The sequence below is a fragment of the Sturnira hondurensis genome, unplaced genomic scaffold, assembly GCF_014824575.4.
Source record: "Sturnira hondurensis isolate 20B ecotype Veracruz unplaced genomic scaffold, ASM1482457v3 Scaffold0024400, whole genome shotgun sequence".
NCBI lineage: Eukaryota > Metazoa > Chordata > Mammalia > Chiroptera > Phyllostomidae > Sturnira > Sturnira hondurensis.
The window spans coordinates 4,369,883-4,394,427 of record NW_028097031.1 but is presented as its reverse complement, the minus strand read 5'-3'; the positions used below and the strand labels follow the sequence as shown (position 1 = coordinate 4,394,427).

Sequence of the window (24,545 nt, the reverse complement as noted above, 5' to 3'; positions counted from 1 at the left end):
TGTATGAAAGCTGCAGGCCTACTTTTGCTCCACCCCGGAGTCCTCTATTTTTGCCAATTCTTAGGAAGTTGGGGGGCCATTATCTCTCCTTAAGCAGATGCAAGTCTGTGTAAGTGCTAAGATCCAGCATGACCGTACCTTAAATCTACAACTAGAAAAACAGCTGCCGTTTTCAGGCGCGTCTCCGAACAGGCTCAGAACAAAACTTCCCGGTCACTTCGTTCTGCGTGTGTTTGTGAAAACCAGCAGCGCGGCTCCGGCTGTGCTGTTCGGGGAGCGCTGGCCTCTGTCGTCGCAGTTCTGCGGGAGAACGGCCGCCGGCCCCGAGGGCGTTTCGGGGGAGAGCCGTAAGTTCCTCCCCATTCTCCGAAACTGGTGAATGGACATGTTTTCTTAGGGTTCCCCCAAAGCTTACTCTTTTCCCCTGTGAGTTTCTGTGTGTTATTATCATGAAGTTTAGTTTAGCTTTTGCCACAGATACGGGCGAGGACTCAAAAACAAAAACCAAATGAAGTACCCGAGGGGAATTTTGACACCGGTGTATCGGGCACCATATTGTGGGTGAGAGGCAGCAACACCGAACACATTTTTGTTAGGCAAAGTGACTTTAAATTTTCTTCAGTGTTACTTTTTTTTTTTTAATTTCTTCAAATTCTCGAAAGGCCCATGCATGCAAACACCCAGGTTTCTGCCTAAAGTGAAGAAATAACAATTCAGGCCAAAATAAATGAGCAAAACAAACACTTCAGACGAGGGCCAGACACCCAGCTTCACACCCTTGTTTCTGAAAAATTTCACCGCCGTCAGCCTCTTGCCGTGGCTCACGTTCCTTACAGCCACGTGGTCCCCTTCTCTCTTGAAGGTGCAGTGCCTCTCGGCCCCGCTCGCCGAGGCCTCGGTGGGTCTGGAGCCCCTGGCTGTCTGCTCTCTCTGGTGCTTTTAGGTGTTAAAGATCCCTTCTTCTTCTTCCTCTTCCTGAAATAACTCATTTGTTTAGCTCAGGTAATTTCTCTTTTTAATTATTTTATTGTTGTTCCGTTACAGTTGTCTGCAGGGCCGTCACCGTCTCCTCTGAAATCATCTTTAGTTTCAGGCTCACGCGTGGCCCAGACGGGGGGTCCCACCGCCCGCTGGCGCCCGAACGGCGTAGCACTTCTGCGGGGGTGCACCTGCCCACCCCTGTCTGGTCTCTCTTCCGGTCTCTGAATTTTGCTTCTCTTCACGTCTGTGGGGGAAAGAGGAAACAGGACGAAAACAATGTCAAGGAACGATCTATCCTCCGTCACTGCCCCTTGACTCTCAGATCTCAAAGAGGCTGTAATACAGCTGTTTGGGGGGTGCTCTGTTTCCGCCAGATCTGCCCTTCTCTTAACGGCTCCGCCCACTTTGAGCCAAACAGTGTTTTGTTTTGTGTTTTTTTTTTTAATTTGCACAAGGGAATACGGGTGTGAACTGAGCTGGTCTTCTGAAGTTTATGTGCCACAGCTTTTGTCAGAGGCTAGTGGACACCCCCCTCCCCAGAAACCTCTAGACCCGAGTGAACAGAAGGAGGCCTTCTGAAAACAAAGTGAAGTAAATGTCGCAGGGCCTCTCTCAGTACCGAGAAGAAACCCTCCCGCGCAGCCTCGCGTGGGAAGCATCACGGCCGCCCGGTTGAGAGGGCCTGGTTGTGGTTCACCACAGCCATGATGCGTNGAGCTGGTCTTCTGAAGTTTATGTGCCACAGCTTTTGTCAGAGGCTAATGGACACCCCCCTCCCCAGAAACCTCTAGACCCAAGTGAACAGAAGGAGGCCTTCTGAAAACAAAGTGAAGTAAATGTCGCAGGGCCTCTCTCAGTACCGAGAAGAAACCCTCCCGCGCAGCCTCGCGTGGGAAGCATCACGGCCGCCCGGTTGAGAGGGCCTGGTTGTGGTTCACCACAGCCATGATGCGTGCACAGTGCCCTGTCAACAAGAAATCTGTGCGGCCTGGTGCGGGGGGGTTTAGGGGGCCGGGATTTGCCCCCACTGTGACCGCTTACTAGCACCGTGGCCTGCGGGCCTGTGACCTCTGCAGACGTCCCTAGAGGGCTTCTCGCCTGCCCTTTCCTTTGGTCCCGAGACCCTGCCGGTTTAAGAGTGCGTAGGTGCGCTCCGGGAAGAGACCCTCCCTGTAAGAATAGCAGACATCCCCATTACTGGGTCTCGTTAAATCGGTGTGGTATCATGAAACCATGATGGGTTTCATAAAAGGTTTCACTTCAGGTTTCCTTTAAGTGTGGACGTCCTTGTGCATTTTAAGTTATTTGATAGATCTAGGTATTTTCCAGACCATTTCTAAGGCCTGGGCTGATTCCAAGGTCCTTTTTTGTGAGTCTCAGCGCAATGTCCTGCCTGCTCGCTCAGCCTACCTTTCTTTAGGAAGCATCCTCTCTCCCAAGGGGCTGGGCCCCTTTCCTGGGTTCCGGAAACCCCTGGAATCTGCCACCGGCCGTTCGTCTCGTGCAGCTTTAGCCTCAGGGAAATTACTTGGGGTAAGGCGTTGGTGGGCTGCTCCGAAGTTAAAATCTGCTCTCTCTCGTTCCTCCTGTGTCGCCTGGGACAGGCTGTGGCTGAGGGGCAGTGGAACGGAGAGCCAAGGAAGAGTGACCGAGGTGCACGCTGGTCCCCGGGATCACAGACTCGGAAACAAAGCTCGCGCTCGGCTTAGGTCTTTGTTTCTCCATGGCGCCCCCAGTCTGATCCCGGTTTATTAGCAGGAGAAGGGACTGTTCACCTGGATTGCTGACACGGCAGTGAACATTTCCGGTTTTACCAGCATCGCTCTTCAGTGTTTTCTCTCTTGCTTGGGGCTCCTCTCTCAGATCAGCTAGGGCTCGGGTGCCACTGGGGGGTGGTCAGCGGAGAGCTGGGAGCAGTGGTGGCTTTCTGGGCTATTGCTGAGAACATGAAGCCCTGTGGCGGGAAGGAGGGACTCAGAGGAACGTGCCTAGCAGCCATCCCAGGAAGCGTGTCCCGGGAGTTCCGTGGGGCTGGTCACCAGAGAAGGACGCCAGCTGGCAGTTAAGAGACAGCCCTGCAAGTCATCTGGAACCGCCCTTGGCTGGCTTCTGGCACTGCCCTTGTCCTCGGGGTGGCGGGCACACCTGTGCCCTGTTCGAATGTCACTGTGGCTTGCTGACCTGGGGAAGCCCAGAGCCACCAAGGTCCTCCATTGCAGTTCTAAATTCAGTTTGAAAACAGCAAGACGTTTCAATATCTGTAGCTGGAGGGGAAATGTTCGGCACTGTGTCACTGGCAGGCGGGAGAGCAGCGACTGAAGGAGAAATGATTCCTGGGCCAGCTCTGGACGTGCAGCGAACTGAACTGAGTGAGAACCCGGGCAGACTCTCCCGTCTGGCGTCCCAGTCGAGTCAGAGGGGACGGGGCCCTGGCACGGCCATGGATCTGGATGCCGGGGGGATATAAACAGCAAAACCCGCAGCCCCGGGGCTGTAAAAAGAAGTATTTTTTATGATGTACTGTTGTTTAAGAGCAAGCTGTGAGTTGTGTTTAAGATTTATCCCTGTGCAGTTCAAAAACCAGAATTCTGCCTGTGTGCTTAAGCTCTTTCAGATGTTTCTGTTGTGCAACATTTTCTCCAGATTCTTCTTCTAATGTATGGGCTTTTTCTCACAATCTGTTAAGAGATCAGAGCGTGTGAATCTCGACACTGCGATGCTGTTCCGTGGGTTCATTTGAATGTGAGCTGTTGCAGCTGGAAGGAAGCACATGGTCCACGGCATGGACTTGTTTGTCACCAAAACAGGTGACGTTTCACATGTCCTCAAGGTGCACGGAGACGTGGACGGGCTCTAGGCTGCAGCCACCTTTCACTGCGTTCACTTTTGAATTCTGCTTGCGATTTGAATTCGTCTTCAACGTGTAGGTGTGGACCCCTGGTCAGGCCGCTGGACAGAGAAAGTATGTGAAGGACGGTTTGAAGCAATTGCCTGTTATGCTGCTCATTAGGTGATTAGCCGGGTTTTTTAGCTGAAAAAATTGTTCCAAATGAGTCCATGAGCCTGGGATTCCGTGTAAAAAGGAGGGGAGGGTGCGGTGATGGAGTTGAGAAATCCTCTCCTCTATCGGCTCTGTGTCTTCCCGCACTCCCATGGCGGACGGCTCTCGGTGTCCCCCGCCCGCTGCTCTGGTGGAAGTGGCGACCCAGCCACCGCCCGGGGGCATGGGCTGCGGTGGTCCCAGCGTCTCCTCACAGCAGTACGAGAGAAGATGTAGCAGCCTCCCTCCTCTGTGCGTCCCACGAGGCCGCTGGGGCCTGTCACTGTCGTCGGCCGTCTGAAACTGCACAGCACCACACACGTGAAACCGAGTGTCACTCAGTCAGACTTGTTACACCAGAGAGAGATTCACTCTTTTCAAACCCCTGAGCGGTGGCGGCACAACCTCGGATTGAGCCCTTCCGCGGCGAGGATGTCAGCGGCTCGGAAAGCGTGTTTATATGCCATATCCGAAGAATTCTAATTATTGCAATTCATTGTGTTTTACCAAAATCCAACTGTTCGCTTCTCTGCTCAAATGGATGCAGTTCAGCTCGGTGGGGCCACGCTCACCCAGTGCTGTGTCCCCCCAGACTGCGCTCAGAAATGAGTCGCTGCCGCCACAGGCTTCCCACGCTGAACGCCTCTCCTGGCCCCCTCCTTCCCGTGGTGCAGGGTCTCCAGGTCAGTCACCCTCTGTCACCTTCTTCTGGACTCGTCTTCTGGTTCCTTTGACAACCCGTGTCCGGAAGTGTGACGCCCTCGGTGTGATCTGACCGGCTGGTCTCATCTGCCTTCTTTCGGGCACGGCATTTCCCTTCAAGCCCACAGCCTGAGGGGCCACTGGCCTGTACGGATCTGCTGTCCAAACGCCCTGGGGTTTTAAGTCAGGTGCCTCCCATTCTCTTCTCCTGTGGTCCATGTTTCTTTTATTCCAAGATCCAGATGTAACTGTAGCAAATGCCGTCATGTAAGGGCCGGCTTGTTGTTTCAGCTTGTCAAGAACTTTCTGTCTTTTTTTCATTGTCACCCAACAGGTTAGCAGTTTCTTTCACCTTTGTGCCATCTGTATGTCTCAAAATACCTTCAAAATTTTTATTCAGTTGAAATGTGTAAACCTGTGTCAAACGGTCTGCCCTGGGCCCGCCTCATGCTCCCTGCGGGGGGCAGCCCGTGGGCTGCAGTGTAATCCTTTCCTCCGGAGCACGCTAGCCGTGGGCAGTAATGGGCCTGCAGCCAGAGGCGGCATGACAACCCCCGTAACCGAGGACGTGTGAGGCTCGGTGAGAACCCAGGTGGGCTGCAAGCCCTAGACAGCCCAACCCCTGCTATGCTGGCCCTGGCCTGCGAGGTGCAGGGGGTGGCTGCCACCTTAGTCACAGTGACACCTGGCCACTGCCGTCTGGTTTCAGCGTGTCTCTGCCTTTACTGCCCAGGCGGGTCGGCAGGACACGTGTTACACATTTTGCTGAAACGAGCTCCTACTAGGCTATTCCCAAGATGGGCTGACCTGGCAGGCCAGTCCAAAGGGGCTGAGGGTTATTTTCGGAAGACTTACCACTCCTGATCCTCGGGACCGCATGGTGGTTCCTGATGATCTTGTTTGTAGAATCTGGAGTGATGCGTGCCTGTCCCCAGTCTCCCGGTAACCTTCCTCCTGTCCTTGGTCACAGGACCGTGTTCCGCGTGGCTTTGTGCCGACCGCTGGGCGTCCCCGCGGTCCCGGTCTGTGGTCTGTCTGGATCTGGAGCTGGACCAGCTGCCCGCGGCCTGGTGGGCTTCCTGCTGTCCACACGTCTCTCCTCGCTCCCTCTGGGTTGAAACTCGTGCTGCGTGGGCCCTCTTGGTTGTGTGTTTTCTTCCTTGGCTTAGCTGTCCCTAACACTTTCGCAAACATGAACTCCTTTTCAGCCTGTGGTCTCCTGTGTCTTCTGTGTCGTCGGACCTTCCTGTAACTGTTGCTCTTTAGGGCGGATGACTGGTCACAGTGGCTTTTCACCTCCTCCCCTTCCTCCGGTTACCGGATTGCAACCTTGCCATCCACATGAATGACCATTGTTGGCAGTACAGTCTCCAGGAGCCATGTCAGCCATTTCTTCTTGGATGGCCTCAATTTCATTCCGAGACTTGGGCTCTCTACTGTCTTCTCAGCCTTGTTTGCTGTGATATTGTCCCCCGAATGAAGTGGCAGTTTATCGGGACAGCCGGGGACTTCGTAGCCACCCGGTGTTGAACAGCATCGCGCTCCGATGCCGTGACTCACTCTGGCAGTACCGCTGTTCCCACGGGAACTGGGACAGTCGTGAATACGCGGTGATGCGGGCAGGAACTCCGGGCTTCCTGCGCTCACAACTGCACGCCTCCTTTCGTCCACCCGTTTACCTGCTACAACACCGGACGAGCCACGGAAAGTCACACATTTGGCCATGAGCAGTGCTCGCCTGGGATGGTTGGGGTACCACTGTCCCTTCTTGGGGTTCTGTCGCTAACCTGGCCCTTCTCTGGACTCATGTTCTCCGTGCACCTGTCAGCAATCCTAATTCAGGCTGATCTGTAATTTCGACTCTTTAATATGGCTGACTTCTAATGATCAATGGTAAGAGAATTTAACTCTGTCCCTGTGTCCTTGGTAGGTACTTCCCAGGTGCCCTGTGGCTATGTTGTCCTATATATGTCCGTGTGTTTGTCACTTACGTATCTACCCTCATTTTTATATAAAAGCATACATTTTTATCGAGTTTTTGAATACTTCTTTAAATTAGGTATTGACAACCAGAACTCAGGATCAAAGGCTTTTAAAGCCCTTGATAACACGCGGTGCAGAAGGATTCTGTAGCAGATCCGCACGCATTTCTTCTCATTTCCTAATGAGACTGTAGCAGATCATTTCCTAATGAGAATAAATGCGTGCGGATCTGCTACGTGCTATTACCCTGTTGTTGCGTCTGTCCCGCTGCGGGTCATCACTAGATAGTGTGGGGAGTTTGATAAATGAAAAAACGCTACCATATCATTTTCATTCACAACTTTTTTGGTAACTGAGATTACAAACTTTTGTTTGTATCTCCTTTGCAATTGTCTCTTTGTGTCTGTGTTTTTGCTGTTTAAAATGTGGCTATTTTTTGGTCCTAGTTATTCCAGGTGAACTTGCAGGTTGAAAGAGTCCCTGAGATGATGTGTGACATTGCCTAGTAATTTGGGGAAGAACTGAAATATATCTAGTCTTCCCATCGAGAAATGTGGTATTATACTTCATGTCTACAAACATTGTGGCGGTGTGTGATTTGCACAAATTTTGAGATTTTTTTCAAGATTTTAGCCTGTTTTATTGCTATTGCATGGATTTGTGTTTTTCAGGGTTGCAGTGAAAAGATATTTTAAAGCATCTTAAGTGTGTCTCTAATCAGCTATGGAAATGGTCAGTTCCACATTTTCCCGTTAATTCTTCCGGCACTGTGGGTGCGCCTTCCTCTGCGAAGGGCCAGATGGGCCCCCTTCCCAGTGGCCCGGCCTCACTGTTCTCGCTAGAACTTGGAGAGCAAGCCTCAGCGATTCTGGGGCCGGTAGAGTCCGTTGATTTCTATGTTGATTTCTACGTTGATTCCTACAGCCTCCGCACCTAGTGTAGCTCTTGGCGTATGAAAGGCTCTCAGAAAGTGTTTGCTGGAGTGAGTGTAGCTGTTACAGAGCTTTGACTCTAGTTGACCAACCAAAAACGGTGTAAATAGCCACAGTGCACAGTAAAAGGTTACACAGCATCACTAAAGCCCACAGATAATGAACGCTCCGGCTCTTCAGTGGGGCAATAAAGATCATGTACAGATGCTGTAAAGGGAATGGGTGTCATGTGGGACTCGAGACTAGATGGTGCTGGAGGATAGAAAGGCGGGGGAAAGAGGGAGAACCCACAGAGGGCGAGGCCTGGCCCAGGTGGAGCCCTTGGGGGATGGGGTGGGCTCAGGCGAACAGGGGAGTGGTTCATTTTGGCAGCTGTGAAGGCCCTGCCCCTGGTTCAGATGCTGGGAAGTCTAGCAAGGGTAATTGGGTTGGGCTGGACCATCAGGAGCCTTGAATGGCAGGCTAAGCTCCTTCACTAGTGATTCCCAGACGTTTCTCATCATAGACTCATGAGAACGATACTATTCTAATGACGCCCGGGATACACAGAGCCGGTCTGCTGCTCAGTGGCTGTAGATCCTTCTTTCTCTCTGCTGCATAGAATTCCATTGTGTAGATGTACCATAATTTTTTGATCCATTCATTTACTGACGAGCACCTAGGTTGCTTCCAACTCTTGGCTATTGTAAATTGTGCTGCTATGAACATTGGGGTGCACAGGTTCTTTTGGATTAGTGTTTTAGGGTTCTTAGTATATAATCCTAGCAGTGGAATTGCTGGGTCAAAAGGCATGTTCATTTTTAGTTTTCTGAGAAAATTCCATACTGTTTTCCATAGTGGTTGTACCAGTCTGCAATCCCACCAACAGTGAACTAGGGTCCCCTTTTTCCTCACACCCTCTCCAACACTTGTTTATTGCTTTGTTTATGACGGCCTTTCTGACTGGTGTAAAGTGGTATCTCATTATGGCTTTAATTTGCATCTCTCTGATAGCTAGTGATATAGAGCATCTTTTCATGTGTCTCTGGATCCTCGGTAAGTCCTCCTTGGAGAAGTGTCTGTTCAAGTCCTTTGCCCATTTTTTAATTGGGTTGCTTGTCTTCTTAGAGTGGAGTTGTATAAGTTTTTGTATATTTTGGAGATTAAACCCTTATGTGAGGTATCATTGGCAAATATGTTTTACCATACAGTTGATTCTCTTTTTATTTTAATACTGTTTTCTTTATCCGTGCAGAAGCTTTTTATTTTGATGAGATCCCATTTGTCCATACTACCCAAAGCAATTTACAGATTCAATGCAATCCCTATTAAAGTACCAATGGCATATTTCACAGACATACAACAAACACTTCAAAAATTTATATGGAACCATAAAAGACCCTGAATAGCAGCCTCAATTTTGAGAAAGAAGAACAAAGTAGGAGGGATCACAATACCTGATATCAAACTGTATTACAAGGCCACTGTAATCGAAGCAGCCTGGTACTGGCATAAAAACAGACACATGGACCAGTGAACAGAACAGAGAGCCCAGAGATAAACCCAAGTCTCTGTGGGCAATTAATGTTCGACAAAGGGGGCAACAACATAAAATGGGGTAAAGATGGCCTCTTCAACAAATGGTGTTGGGAGAACTGGACAGCTACATGCAGAAAACTGAAACTAAAGCACCAACTTACACCATACACCAAAATAAATTCAAGGTGGATAAAAGACTTAAACACAAGCTGTGACATCATTAAAGTCTTAGAGGAGAAAGAACATTGGCAGGATAATCTCAGATATTTCATGCAGCAACATTTAAAAAAAAATTTATGGATTGCTTTGAGAGTGAGACAGTAAGGGAGTACGGAGAGAAAGACAGACAGACAGACAGACATCAGTGTGTCATTCCACGTATTGATGCACTTGTTGGTTGGTTCTTGCATGTGTCCCGACTGGGGATTGAACCCGCACCCGTGGCGTACTGGGACGAAGTCTGACAGCTCAGCCAGCCAACCAGAGTGAGGCCATGGCTTTTTATTTCCTCGTTTCTGTAGCGCTGCTCAGCACAGCGCATCTCCATGGCCCATCCCTGTAGAGACGCTACTTACTACAGAAATGATGCGTGGCCAGGAAGACCTAGGGTAGGTTGTGTTCCCCCTTTCCTTCCACATGTCGGAAATTTCTGCCTGGCTAGAAGGTCATTTTAAGTTTACATTAGTCATCTAGCAGTGTGTAACAATTTATTACAAACCTAGAGACGTAGGAACGAAGCCATCGCGTTTTGCCTTGGTCGGATAAGCACGGAATGGCTGTGTGACCCAGCGAGTCCACTCCTGCACGTTTACTCGGGCGAGTTGGAAACAAGTGTTTAAACAAAACCCACACACTGATAACTGACAGCACTCTGTTCCCAGTGACTGAAACGTGGAAAGACGTCCGTCGGCAGCCAGGAGGATGACCAGAATGTTCCACGTCCACGCAGTGGGGTCCGATCTGGCTGTGAAAGGAGCCCCTTCTATCGCCTGCTGTTTGGCGGATTTCAGTTCCTCGGGGATGGTTGGACTGCGGCCCCAGTTCTGACCGGCTCTGGCCAGAGGACACCCTCAGCCCTGTGTCATAGGTGCCTGTCCAGTGTGGCAGGCAGTTGGCTTCATAAAATGTCCAGACCGAGAAGGCAGTGACCCACTATCAACATGGGAGTTGCGACCTTTGTTAACCTGATCGCGGGAGTGACAGCGTGCCCCCGTGCCCGTCTGCCAGTCAGAAGCCAGGCCCCAGGCCAGCCCACACTGGAGAGGAGGTGACACCGGGTGTCTGCACTGGGGGGTGGGGTGGAGAACTGACCTGGGGGCTGCCGGCCCCCACATGGAGGGGCGCACTGAAGGTGTCCGAGAGCCTTTGGTTCTTCCTGCCAGGACAACAGCGTCCTTACAGAGACCCTGTCATCCCTTACCAACTGCGTCCCTTCCTGACAGCGTCCTTACGGAGACGCACACGTCCCTTACCGAGTGCCCAGGACGCCATGGCGGGCGCAAGCAGAGAGAGACCGTGGCCCCTGACTTGATCGAAATATGCATCACGGGTCAGTTTCTAATGCTTTTCCTTTTCTGCAAAAGCAGCCACCGAGGCATTGATTATTGACCAGGACATGTGCCCGTAGAGCGATTCTGTGCATGTGTGTATTGAGTTAAGTTTATAGCGAGACCATCATTTTTCTAAGGAAGAGATAAATCTTGAAGGATACAAACCAAAAAATGGAGGAGGGGCAGAGAGTGTATCTTTCCGCTCCAAAATTTTTTCTGTGTGTGGTCTAGCCGCTTGTATGTAGGAGGAACTATTTAGAATAGCAACAAGTCTATCTTAACGTGTGAAGAATGACTTTTAAGGACACTGGCCACGTGTCAGAGTGGCATCCTGTACACATGCCAACCCACCGATTGTTTTCCCTAATTTCGAATAGGGCGTGAGAGGACCGAAGTGTCCCTGTGAGCCAGCTGTGAAAATGAGTCCGACCCTGATATCAGAGCGTTCAGAAAAGCCAGCAGTTTGGAGCCCTGCTGCCAATAAACATTTCTTCTCCTGGAGTCTGTTTTCTGTCCTCAGGCACACGCACCCTTTAACGATCCCCCATCTAAATGAAATGGAGACAGCAGACTTAGCTCGACTCTGCACCGTCTGCCTCTTTCTCTGGAGCGAGGTCTCCTGGGAGGCTGCACTTGGAAGGGGAGAGAGCTTGACCTCAGGCCGTGTGTCGACTCCTTTGCCTTCCCTCTGGCCAGCGAGCGCACCCAATTCCTACTCTTTCTGTGCTGTGCCACTCTGCCCGGCCCCTGTCCCCTAGTGCTGAATGACACATACACACTGACATTTTCAACTTAATTACAGCTGATTCCATTTTGAGCTCCACTTTTCCCCTGAGGTAACTGGAGACACCCCAAAGCATGGAAGACGGAAGGCCGGCAGTTACTGGTGTAGAGATGAGTTACACGTGAAGAAGTCTTTCTAATGCTGTATGTGACGGCGTGGGCTGATCTTGTCTTAACGTACAGTCATTGTGCAAAAAGGGGGTTTGGTCCCTTTAACACAGCATTGTAACAAATCGCCCAGCTTTGGGTAGAAACGGGGTGGCCCTGTCTCCAGCGTCCCCTTGACACTGGTTGACTCGAAGCACAGGGGAAGCTTACTTCAGAGAACAGACGAGAAAGAACTGTCCAGCCGTAGAAATATGCTCAGAGAGAAAAAGAGTATTTCAGACCAATTATGAAAGGAAGAGAACTGGAGACTGTGTAAAAATCTGAGACCGCGTACACTCAAGTCCAGGGTCAAATACTTGCCATATTGTTTCATTCATTTCCTAACTGACTTTATCAGTGAATATCGAGGGCCTTAGTCCCCAGAGACACCTGGACACACAGTGGGGACATGCCCAGCAAGGAGGCTCTTGGGAATGTTGAGCAAAGTTGATTAGGAGAGCTAGGGAGGTGGTATCCGGTGACATTGGTCCTCCTTCATGGGAGCCACAAGAACGCTGGGACAAAGTGGATAGAAACAGCTGCAAGAATTCCTGAGAAAAAGAGCCCATTTGGTGCGTCAGCATGTCTGCATGTTTCCTCTTCTTCATCAACTGTTTTATCCGAAAGTAGTCCGGGATGGAGAAATCTACAAAGGGCACTTGCCTAGAAGCAGCAGCCCGGCCCCGACCCCCGCTTCCTCCACTGTCCCCACCGCGGCCTGTGAGCGGCAAAACGTGCGCTGGTGTGTGACCATCCTCATATCCAAAGGAAAAGGAGGGATGTGGGCAGCGTGGTGGCGGCCTGAGTGCGTGTGTGTGCCTGCCACGTGTCAGCCTTGTCAACAGCATCACTCACACACAGGAGACCGGTTTGTGCGGGTGATCGATTTTTTAAAATTATAAAATATATGAGCATCCACTTAATGTCAAATTGGTTAACACGCCATTTCTCCAACCATCTGGCCGAAGGCGTGGGCACAGAAGGGGCGTTCACATGCAACCAGGTAGGAGGGACCTGCCTTGGGGATTGGGCAGGTGTGGCATGTGAAGCACTGGGGCTGGGGACAGGAGCTATGACACAGAGGGACTAGGAGAGAAGAAGGGGTCCACCCCAGGTAAACCGGGGCTTATTTTCCTAACATCAGCTGCACTGGACGCTGCTCAGCGACCTGCCCTCCTCTGCCCCTTCCAGGGCCTGGTGGATTTCTACTTCCAGGCCTCAGAACACAGGTTAGTCTGTACTTCACTGGGGGGTGGTGGCCAGATACGACAGGGGCAGGTCGCACTGAGCGAGCAGGCAGAATGCTCCAAGCACCGTGCTAAGTGGGTGATCTCCTTTAATCCCTGTAATCCTGTGGGCTGCCTGAGTGTTACTGGTTTTCTCCCCTTTGTTGAGAGGGAAACTGAGGCCTAGACCAACCACACTGAGTTTCCGGGTCGGCAAGCTGACCTGCGGCGTAAGTGGGTTTTGGGCCCAGGGGGCGTGACCTCGGAGCCAGGGAGTCACGCCCACTGCAGAGCTGGCCGTCCAGCCTGAGCCGCCCCGACGTGCCACCTCGTTGCCTGGGGGGCTGCGCAAATTCTGAAGAAAGCCGGAGCCTTCTGCGAGTTGTGGGGTGTGTCTGACCCCTCAGCTGTGCTGCCGTGGATGTCCACACAGTGAAAATCGCACGTCTTAGCATAATTGTGAAAATACTGTTGACCTCGGGGCCCCCTGAAGTAAGCGAAACTATCTCACTTTCACAGAATAGTGGTTATATTTTTGCTGCTCTCATTCCTGAGCCGACAGCTGGGCACTGGCCTGCACTTGACACTTACATGCTCTGTAGGGAGGGGAGCTGAGGGGGTCCCACCCATAACCCCATAACCCCATAACCCCATAACCCCATAACCCCATAACCCCATAACCCCGTGCTCACGGGCACCGGCAGACTGCCAACAGCCAGTTCCCTGGGTCCTTTGTCGGGGGGCGTTCTTTGGGTGCGGGGGTCTGTGGTGCCTCACTGCACTGAACGGGCGTGAGTGCCGGGAATTGTGCCTGGCCTTCTGAAGCAGCCCCGGCCAACCTTGATGGGAGGCAGCCAATAAAGACCCCGTGGCTTGTCCCCAGTGGGTGGCTCCTGGTCCCTGCACAAACAAGCTCGGGAAGCCCGGGTGGCGGCTGGCTGCAGGACCCTCCCCCTGCAGGTTCTCTGTCGCTGCCTCCCTGTCTGATGGACGGCACTGCTTCCAGCCTTAACCGCCCCGTGCACTGCTTGCCCTGGAGACCGAGAGAAGGCCTGTCTTAGAGCCTTCCTCCTGTTCCTTCCCCAACGCTTTCTCACAGGGGCCCCGAGCAAAGACATCTTCCTCGGGTTGTGCAGTCGGCCGTGTGTCTGGGAGCTGGGAGGACACCCATGGCTCCCTGTCCAAGGTTTATGAAGTCTGGAGGCGGGGCAGTAGCACTGTCCCCATGAGCACAGACAGGCAGTCGGGGGTACACAGGGCCTGTGAGCAAGGCCAGGCCGCCCTGGCAGTGCCACGGGGCTGAAATAGCCCCCCCATTGCCTGCTGCGTCCCACTCCCACACGGCCTGCCCTCCACTGCCGCCCGGTCTGTCTCCACATGAGCTGCCCGTGTGTCCCAGCTCGGACTTCACACTTCCCCTCCGCCCTCACGGATCCCCCGCCCAAGTGCTCCTTTCCTGCTCGACTCGGCCCCCAGCTGCGCCCTCCCCATCAGAAAGCCTTTCTCCTCTTCTCCCCTGAACCCCCCTTAAAGCCTGCAGACCGTCCCTCTGCTCATTCTCGGAGACCATTTCATCTCTCCCCGCTGCGTCAGGCCCCTTCCTTCCAGGGAGGGGGCGCCGTGTCCTGTGAAAACACGGCCTCTGGAACCAGACAGTGCCGACCGGGGACCCTGCCCCTTTCTACCTGGTGTGGAGCAAAGNTCCCACTCCCACACGGCCTGCCCTCCACTGCCGCCCAGTCTGTCTCCGCATGAGCTGCCTGTGTGTCCCAGCTCGGACTTCGCACTTCCCCTCCGCCCTCACCGATCCCCCGCCCAAGTGCTCCTTTCCTGCTCGACTCGGCCCCCAGCTGCGCTCTCCCCATCAGAAAGCCTTTCTCCTCTTCTCCCCTGAACCCCCCTTAAAGCCTGCAGACCGTCCCTCTGCTCATTCTCGGAGACCATTTCATCTCTCCCCGCTGCGTCAGGCCCCTTCCTTCCAGGGAGGGGGCGCCGTGTCCTGTGAAAACACGGCCTCTGGAACCAGACAGTGCCGACCGGGGACCCTGCCCCTTTCTACCTGGTGTGGAGCAAAGACCGTCTCCTCGGTCCCAGTGTCCTCGTCCGCCCAGTGGGGACAGGCGTGCTGGGAGGTCGAATGAGCGGATGTAGAGCCACACCTGACCAGGTCAGTGCCATGTGGGTGTCAGTGGGGTGGCAGGGGACGACTGCATGCTTGCTGTCTCTCGTTTCCCACGTGGCTATTCCCGCATCTTGCTCGGAGTCTGAGGACATTGGGACCCCCCGGCCAGCAGCCCATGCCCCCCTGTTCACGGGCGGCTCCGCTTCCGTCATAGCCAGCAAAGTCCTGTTTTTCGTGAGAAATATTGGTTCCCATGCTTCTGACAATTCTTTCTGACAGTTCTGTGTTCCTGACAATTCTTTCACTGGTTCCCATGCTTCTGACAATTCTCTCACTTTCTAGAGTGCCTTCTGACTCTGGAAGCAAGGCCGGATGATGCGCCCCCTTCAGGGGGCCTGACTTTCTCTCTTCCCATTTTGACACCTTGTGTTAACTGTTTAGGGAGGGGGGCTTTGTTCAGCATGAGAAACTGCCTTTCCGTGCGTGCATGCGTGCATGCGTGCACGTGCACGACGGGGTGGGAGGTCGATAGTAGAAGTTTGAGTCTAGATACGTATGTCTCAGTCCTTCTGAGTTCTTGGTGTTTCCGTTTTCAAAAGCAGACTGAGTCTGTTGTGCAGAAGATGTAAAGAATCTCACTCACCGCTGATGCCAGCGAGTGAGACTCCACCGATGGGAGGAGTAAAAATGAATTTGAAATTATCACTTTTCCCGTCCGGCTCCTCACACGTTCCCTCCCCTACCGGTGACCATCGCTCCTGGAGCGGTGCCGCGGGCCACACCTCTTCCAGGGCCAGGGTGCGTCCTGCACTGGGAGTCGAGGGCCGCTCACAGGCAACTGCTCCACAGCTGGCTCCACTTACGGGTCTCTAGTCCCATCTCGTTCTCCGGAGGGAAATGATTCTCAGTGTCTTTCATTCCCTCGTGACTGCGGTTAAAGGGCGGAAGGAGGGGACAGCCCAGACTCCCCTCGCAGTGCGACAGGTTGCAGTGGAGACCCTCACCCGGGTCGGCGTCTCCGGACGGGTCCTGCAGCTGCCCCTCCACCAGCAAGGCCATGCACCGTTTGTTCTGGACGTAAGGTCCGATCGCCTCCTGACCAGTGGCTTCTCCTAGTCAGTCATATCAGCAGTGAGCTTGGGAAATAGCTGGACACACTGTCCAGTAGAGTAGCCAGCTGCTAGCCACACGTGCCATTTCAACTTTATGTAAATTCAGAAGAAACGAAATAAACTCAGTTCTTCTGTTGCCCTGGCCACATTCCAAAGACCCAGTGGCTCCGTGTGGTCAGTGGCTACCCCACAGGAAGGCACAGACGTGGCGTTTGCACCTGGGAAGTTTGCTTGGACGACTGGAATTCAGCTTTTTCACAGGAACATGGCAGAGCGCCTATTTTCATCGTCGCCTCCTGCACATTCCTATTCTTCTTTCGCTTGCTGGGCCCATCGTTCAAAGGATGGCTACTTTAAAGAACTCTTCCCAGCCTTTTAAGTTAACATGAGGGAAATAAGCATCTTTTGGGCTGCACATGACAAAGCGATCTTCTGCCCCTGGCTTGTGTGGTGCCCATGTCCTGGGTTTGCAGGGAAAGGAGTCCTTACCGTTCAGGCCTTGGTTCTGCTGCTCCATGTGTTCTTGGGGCCCCGGGCTCCGTCCTCACCTTCAGTGTGTCACCAGGTCTCTCTTTCAAGGTTGTCAGAGGCTGAGGCTGCTCAGAGAACCCCCCTTTGCCTGCATGAAATCTAAAAGCTGGGCAGACGCAGAAGGAGGCTCTCTGGGCATCTTTCTTCTTACTGGGGAGCACAGTTTTCTCCTCGTGGGCCTCAGGGAGCCCCGTGGGCCGGCACCAGGTGCTGTGCTTGCTGGAGGCCAGAGGGGCTGCCGCGCGAGGCCAGCCCTGCCAGGCGTGAGTGTTAGCACTGCCTTTCCTTCTGTGTCCGCTGTGCCTGGGGTGGTGCCAGGTGCTCCGTGAATGTCTGTCGGATGGGTGGGTGGGTGGGAGGACAGACGAATGGACGGATGAGAGTGTGTGGTTGGAGTCCTTGCGGAGCCACAGACGCGGCCCTGCACCCTGAGGACGTGCGAGGCTCCCGTCTTCTCTCTCCGCTCTGCTGAGGTCGGCACCTTGCACCAGGTCGTCAGGGGTGACTGGCTCCCCGTGTGACTGCCTGGGTTCCCGGGGGCTGCTCACGCCTTCGGAAAGGCAATTTCAGTTTCAGACCCTGTGTGACTGGGACATTCGGCAGCACCCCCCCGCCCCCGCCAGCGTCCCTACTGGTAAAACTACCCCTTGTGTTGTAACCGTACCAGGTGGAGACCAGGTTGGAGTTGGGTGTTTGACCTTTTCATCTAACTGTTGTGATGGGAGGGGCCCCGAGCACACAGCTGTGCGCCAGGAGCAGGGGGGTGGCCACCGACTGCGGTCAGAAGGACTCCCGGGCTTGCCGTGCCTTCTGGGTTTGGTTTGGGGGGTGGGAATGTTGGGATGTGCATCCCACGGGCGTTCCTGATTTTCCCAGTTAGACTCACCCCTCAAGCACCTGGCACTGGGCTGGTGATGCACCCATTTTTCACGTCACGTGGTGACTAACAAGGTGCCCTCACCCAGACTGGACGTGTGCCACCCTCACCCCGCAGCTTTGGCCCCAGCCTGGGTTTGGGCTGTGCAGAACTGGAGTGCGGAGTCCCATGCTCTGTTTGTGATGCAAGTGAAAGACGCCGAGACCGGGCACAGTTGACTGGGTGGCAGGAAGGTGAAGAAGAGGGACTTTTCCCAGGAACAGTAATGGGTCATTCATGTGCCAAGTACGGGGCAGCCTAAGAAGTGACGGCATTTCTCTTTGGGTCTATTTCATCTACCAACACAGTCATTGGACTTCACTGGCATTTTGTCTCATTATGTTCAGGTCCCTTATTTGCTCTTAAATGAGGCAGATGAAAATGGAGTTTTGTGTTGAAAGACGTGACCTCACAATTGGGGTTTCCAATACGTCCCACGTATTTCCAACGGACCAGTGCCCTTAACACGGGCCTTCAGCATCTGGTCTTTGGGCCCCACTCCCTGGATGCCCTCCAGGCTGTTGGGTCCCTCGGGTGGTCCTGCAGGCCTCCTTATAATTAGAATTACCGGAACTAAGAAGAATGATGGCTTCCTAAATATTTCTCAAGAGTCACTTACCCAATAGGTACTTAATAATACCCTTCATTGAATTGATTGGTCGGGACATGCTCTTGGACTTGTTCCCACCATAGGTGCTTCGGTGCCTTTTGTTAGCACAGGTTCCTTTCTTCCCTGATAGCCTTTGTGAGGGTAGAATTCATTATTCAGCTCCGTCATCTTTCTGCCCAATGACCCTTCCATTTCGATGCCATTAAACCTCAGTGTGCTTTGAGGGGCGCCTCCCTGGGCACGGGATGTGACAGTTTGGAGGCTTGGTCTCCTTACTGGTGAAACGAGAGTGAACGGGCACCTGCCTCATCGACTGTCTTGGACAAATGCATCGATCCATGCGGAACACTTAGCACAACTGACGTTTATTTCAAAGCCGCACGTGGCCGGGGTGGCCGTCGGCTGGCTGTGGTTGCGGAGTTGGGCTGTGAGCGTTTCGTGAGCTCTGTGCAGTTTGCAGGGAAGCCCGCTGCATGTACTCTTATTATATGGAAATGGTGGGCTTCACATCCTGTTAGTGGAATTGTCATAATCTTATGTGCGGAGCCACAGGCAGACAGTATTTCTGTGGCTTTGGACATTTGCCACCAGGTTGCACTGTCTTGACTTTTGCTCCTGGAGCTGGGGGCAGTCCTTGAACATATGGGGCTTGTCTGCATGTCACCCACAGCAGATGCTGTTGGCGGCCTGCGCCGGCTCCTTGGCTGGGCCGGGGCGTCCATCTCCCAGCTGCTGTGGGCGCTGGCTGCTGACGACTCACACCTGTGCCCTTCTCCGGAGCCGGCTCTTGACTGACAGTGCCCGCCTCGACCCAATGTATTTGGGAGGTTCTGAGACCCACCCCTGCGGTTCCCCCAGGGGCTTGTAGCTTGTCACCATGCAGGGCCGTGACCGCCTGGCTCCCTCGCTGTGGCCTGGACAAGTCCTCCAGTTCAGGCCACGCTGCAGCGCTCCTGTGGCATCCAGCCTCAGCCAGATCCCTGACACCGTGTCTTTGCTCAGCTCCTTCTCCCACCCCAGCGTGAATGCTGTCAGCCCGTCTCTCCCGACAGAACCCACCTGTTGTCACATGCAGAGGAAATGCCATCTGACACGCCACCTGTGGGGGCCTGACCTGCAGGGCCGGACCCCTTGTTGTTCTCCCAGTCCCACCACCGCCTGTGCACCCAGTCCCTGCATTGCATCGCCCTGGGCTGACATTTCCTCTCTCTCTCTTGTTTCTGATTTGCTTCGTTTTCTTGGTTGGACCCTGCCCCATACGTATCGGCCCTGCTCCTGTCTTGTGTCTTCACACATTTAAGCTTCCTCAGCATCAGTGCCTGGGTCTTCTTATATCCCCGTGGGTTTCAGAACAGTACCTTGAGAACACCAGGCTTCGCCATCGAGGAGTTGGCCTCAAAGTTGGAGTCGGTTGCATCTGCCCCTCACTGTTGCCGTAGGGTACCATGAGCTGTGCTTTCGAAAACACTTAGCACTGTGCCTGGAATGTAGAAAGTGCTTAGTCAGCGGTAGCTGTTGATACTGCTGTTGATACTGCTGAGGGACTTGCCCGCCGAGGGTGAGAGGCGGCTTCCTTCCTCCCAGAGCCCTGGCGGGGGGACCTCTGGTTCAGCACGTCCTCAGGCAGGGTGGAGGTCTGCACTTCCCGATGGCCAGGAGCTGCTCCCTGTGGTCTGGGGGTGCCGGCTCACAGGGGAGGACAAGACCTGGTAACATACATGCGTGGCTTTTGCTGATGTCCACAGTGAAAATGGCCCGATGCCCTCCAAAGTCAAGCTGCTAACACGATGTTCCTGAGCACAGGGCTGGGAAGAGCACATGGCTGGCTGTTGCCACTCAGCACACGCCACCCCTCCTCCCACTCTCGGTATCCGTGGTGTTGGGTGGGCCAATTAGTCTGTACGGTTCTTCCCATAAAGTAAAAGACACACTTTCCATTTTCACCAATAACTGTATTGACTTGGATATTTTGAATATGTTGGCTATCTACCGCCTGGTAGAATGTTGATTATTCTCAATTAATGTCTCGGTATGGTTGCCAGCAACTTCACCTGGTCTCCCAAACGTGGAGCATCGTCCAGCGAGGAATCGCCGGCACGAAAGTTTCCAAACCACTTCTGACACGTCCCGTCAGTCACGGCGCCTTCTCCACACACTGCACAAAGCTTGTTTTGCATTTCAGTTGCATTTTTACTTTTCTTAAAATAATAAGCATAATGGGCTGAAAATGTTGCGTGTTTTCTTCCATCTTCAATATTTAAATGGCTACATAAAAATTCACCAGTTTTGATCAGTTTTTTTAATGCTCGCTGATAGGGCAGCTGTCGCAATCCAGTCTAGCAGAATTGTTTGGAATGAAACTAAAGACAGCGACGTGCTGCTGGAGCCGCCGTACAGAAAAGGCCAAACGCCACCTTTGGCCAGGCCAGTGCTTGGCATGGTGCTGGGACCGAGGTGCTCAGTGGTGATTTGGGCGTCACCACTGTGTGGTGAGGATGCAGTCAGGTGCCCTGGACTGGGGAAATGCCTTGATAACCTGATTCCGTTATATACGCAGAATCAGAGCCCCTCCTCCTGCCCCCCAAAAGCACACATCATGGATCTCAAGTTTGGGATCAACTACCCCGTGACTGACCCTCAGTTGGTTCGCCTCTTCTGGCCTCGGTTGCCCTGGAGAGTGGGACTGGAGAGTCTCTGAAACCCCATCTGGTCTCACAGTCCACGAAGCCCACTTCATGTGCGACTTCATTATTCCCTCGTCCCTCACTTTCCTCGTTCGTGCGTCGGGCGTTGGTCGGCACCGTGCCGGGCATTGGGAGTGCCGCGAACAGCAGGATGTGGCCCCGTCGCAGCGAGACCGCGGGTGTGCTCGTGGCCCGGTGGGGTCCTGCAGGCGCACACCGAGGGCTGAAATTCGGGTTTGTCGCACGGGCCAGCACGTGGACACGCACAGGTGCTGTACCACTCGTTTCCCTTCCTCGCGCAAATCACACCAGGCTGCCTGATGGCCAACCCGTTCTTTCAGAAAACGCCACCAAGCTGATGTGGATGGCGGGAGGAGTCCCGGTGCACCGCTGGGCCGCCCTGTTCTCTAAGGTAGCGTCAAACCAAGGGTGCAGAGAGTGCCATTTGTTTGGGACTGTTACGCAGACTCTGAAAACATCCTCTGGCGGAGACGCGTGTCTCTGGTCAGAAAGGCACGGGGAGGGATTCTTAACTCCTGCATCTCCCTCAAGTTCACGTCCATTCATTGGCCCGAATGCCTCCTTTGTTCTCAGCAGCCGTGATATCTGCAGTTAATTTTTAAAAGCTACATTGGTTCCCAGCAGGAATGACTGCCAGGAGCGTTTCTCGGTCGCTGGAAGCTATTTTTAAAAGCAGGATTTGTTCCGCTTTGACAGGGGCCGATCATATCCGGAAATACTGGAGCCGCTACTACCAAGGGTCCCAAGGGGTGATCTTCGTGCTCGACAGCGCGTCCTCGGAAGGTGACCTGGAAGCGGCCCGGAGCGAGCTGCACTCGGCGCTGCAGCACCCCCAGCTGTGCACCCTGCCCTTCCTCATCCTGGCCAATCACCAGGACAAGCCGGCCGCCCGCTCCGTGCAAGAGGTACGTGTCCCGAGCAGGCGGCTCCCCGGCTTGCCGCAGCGCGTCTCCCGCCACGGTGCCTGTCACTCAGGACGTGTGGTCGTGTTGTATTTGAATGTGACACATTGGTTTTCGCGGGAAGCCTGTATCGATCAGGAATCAGTAATTCCAGTAACCAGGACTTACTGTTTAGGTGCCTGATTCCCCTCGGAGCCCAGAGACTTGACTTTTTAACTGTTTAGCAAAGTGAGGGGACTTGTCCGGGTGTTTTCCTCATCTCTCCTGCAGGGCCGACGGCCTGGCAATGTCACGGTTCTTCACCCCACTGCTTACTTAGGTCCTTCTCCTGTTCCCCAGCTTCCCGTGTGTCGCCATGCGCCCCTTGCCCTAGTCGGCTGCGTTCTCGCCCCTCTGAGACGCTCACTGTTGACCGCGGCTGTGGGTCCTGTCCCGTGGCCAGCCAGGCTGGACATGGGGGTCTGATCTCGCCAGTCCCGTGCCAGCCGATGCAGTGGACCTGCTCTTCTGCACCCTCGTTCACCTTCTTGTCTCCGCTGACACCTGTCCCCTGAAAGCAGGAGACTGGCGCTGGGCAGGTAATCGGGGTCTCACTCCACAGAGCTTCTGTGGAGCAAGGAATTCCGTCGTGGAACTCAAGGAGTGAGATGTGTGAAGAGTTTCCAAACCTGACACAGTAGCGAATTTTCGTCCAGGTGCAGGGACGTGAGAACACTGGGTGCGTCCCTCCCCACCCACAAGGGTCCGGATGTGTGCCCCGCACCGCAAGTTTGTGTGCTTACTCTAATGACTTCAGAACCAGCGGGCTTACGGGAAGGACGCGGCTCTCCAGTTTGAGAAATGAATGAAAAGCCAAGGGTGGGACAGGTTCGGTCCCTCCCTCCCTCCCACCGCATGGGGCCTGCAGGCAAACGGCTGTGTTCCCGTGGCCTGTCTTCTCACCTACAAGGTGTGAGCAGTGCACTGTCATGAGGATAAGTGAGTGGGATTAATTTGGATCATGCACGTTGCAGTTTAAAGTGCTGCGAATTAAGAGGTACCCTATGCAGAAAATTGTCATTTAAGTTTCAGACAAATGGTTAATCGGGCAAGGATGTCTTACTAAGTAGATAGAACGCACATCCTTGAGTTGTCTCATTCAGCACTAGGTGGTTAGCCCCTTTTTCTTTTTTAGGTTTTGCGAAATGCCTCATTGGTAAAATTTTAAGTCATTAAAATAAAAACAGCAGAACAAGTCTGTCCTGAGAGCCATGAGTGTGCAGACCCTCCCAATCTGTGCTGAAGACCTGGGGTAAATCTTAACTTCTCAGCACCAGGGTTTTGTCTGCAGCGCAGACATAATAGTGTACAATGCCGGGCAGTTACGAGTGTTGAATTAGTTTGTGACTGCAGGGTGCTTTGTGGAAATGTTGCTGTGAGTGCATTGTGGGAAACACAGTACGTGTGTGTGTGTCACAGAACTCACAAACAGTGTAACCTTTTGTACAGGTGTACTCTGTAATGCATGGGCGGTAGAACTCATAATGTGAAGTAGATAAAATACAAGTGAAGCAGATAAAATACAAGTGCCTTCAAACCACCTTATTCAAGTTAAGAGCAGTAACAGGGAGAAAATTCTGTTTTTAAGTTTAAAAAGCCGCATACCTGCTTTCTTAGGCACCGTGCGGTGGAAGCTGGTGTGTTCTTTAACTCCAACGCACGGCTCGTGGTGGTTCGTGGTGGCTCGTGGTGGCTCGTGGTGGCTCGTGGTGGCCCGCCCGAGGAAGCCCAGCTGCAATGGCGAGGGAAGGAGGCTTCCGGGCGGCAGCGAGGCACTTCAGGCGACATGCTGGGTGTGGGGCGCCTGGCGTCCAGAAAGGGGCATGTGTCTCTGTGGTTCGTCTCTTCCTGAGACGGGGAGTGTCAGTGTGTAGTAATCACAGATTTGATTTGAAAATGTGTGCTCTAAACTTGTACATGCTGGAGCGTATGTGACTTTGACTTTCATTTTTATGTCCGATAAGTGAATTGTCCTCAGACTTTGTGCTTGGGGTGGCATTTGCAAATGCCATCGTGAGGATGGCTTTTGGTGAGTATTTTCCCTACGAGCATGTGAGCACATGCTCCACCCAGTGCGTGTGCGCATTTTAATCCAGCCCGTGGGCACCGTCTGGGACAGACTGAACTGAGTCACAGCCTACGGAAGGGCTCATCCTTTGGCTGTGGGAGAAAGAGAAATGGCAGCTTCCTATTTTCCCCGTTGCCTGGCGAGAGACGTTTCTCACGGTAGTCTTGGGATATCCTGTGGGAATCCTCCCGGGAATGTTTTAGGAATTAAATCAGTACCTTACTGTTAGCATAAAGATGGAATTGTGAAACTGAATTGCAGCTTCTTATGAACAGTGACCTCCCAATGCTGGGGTCAGCACGGGGAGAAGAGGGAGAGGAAGAGAAGGGAGCCAAGTCGCACGTTACTGGAAATACGTTGAGAAGCGCTCGAGTGTTTATTTCTGGCTTCCCTTACCAGGAGTGCGTTCCGCGCCCTGGGCTCTGCTGCTTATGAACTTTTGTATTCGTTTGCACCTGCCTGTGTGTGCACTTGGTAGAATTTCCAAATGCTAAAAGGATGGTGTTTCCCCTGTGAATTTTAGGCAAACTCCCGTTCTTTCAGAATCCAGGAACACGCACCCAGTTCACCAAAAAGCCCCGACCAGTTCTTCACTGCGGTTGAGGGAAGGCGAGTCCCGGGGGCTCATCGACTCTTCCCGCCTCCCGGGGCAGTTCATACACTTCGTGCGTGATGCGG

General features: G+C 53.3%; 1 protein-coding gene across 2 annotated transcripts in view; it reads left to right on the top strand.

The window, feature by feature from the left end:
* Positions 1-24,545, top strand: part of ARL15 (ARF like GTPase 15) — a 296,926-nt gene that overhangs the window by 119,812 nt on the left and 152,569 nt on the right. For both annotated transcript variants that reach the window (XM_037038487.1, XM_037038488.1), the window contains exon 4: positions 21,555-21,763. In XM_037038487.1, coding sequence (XP_036894382.1) covers positions 21,555-21,763 — 209 coding nt within the window. The remainder of the gene's footprint in view (positions 1-21,554; positions 21,764-24,545) is intronic.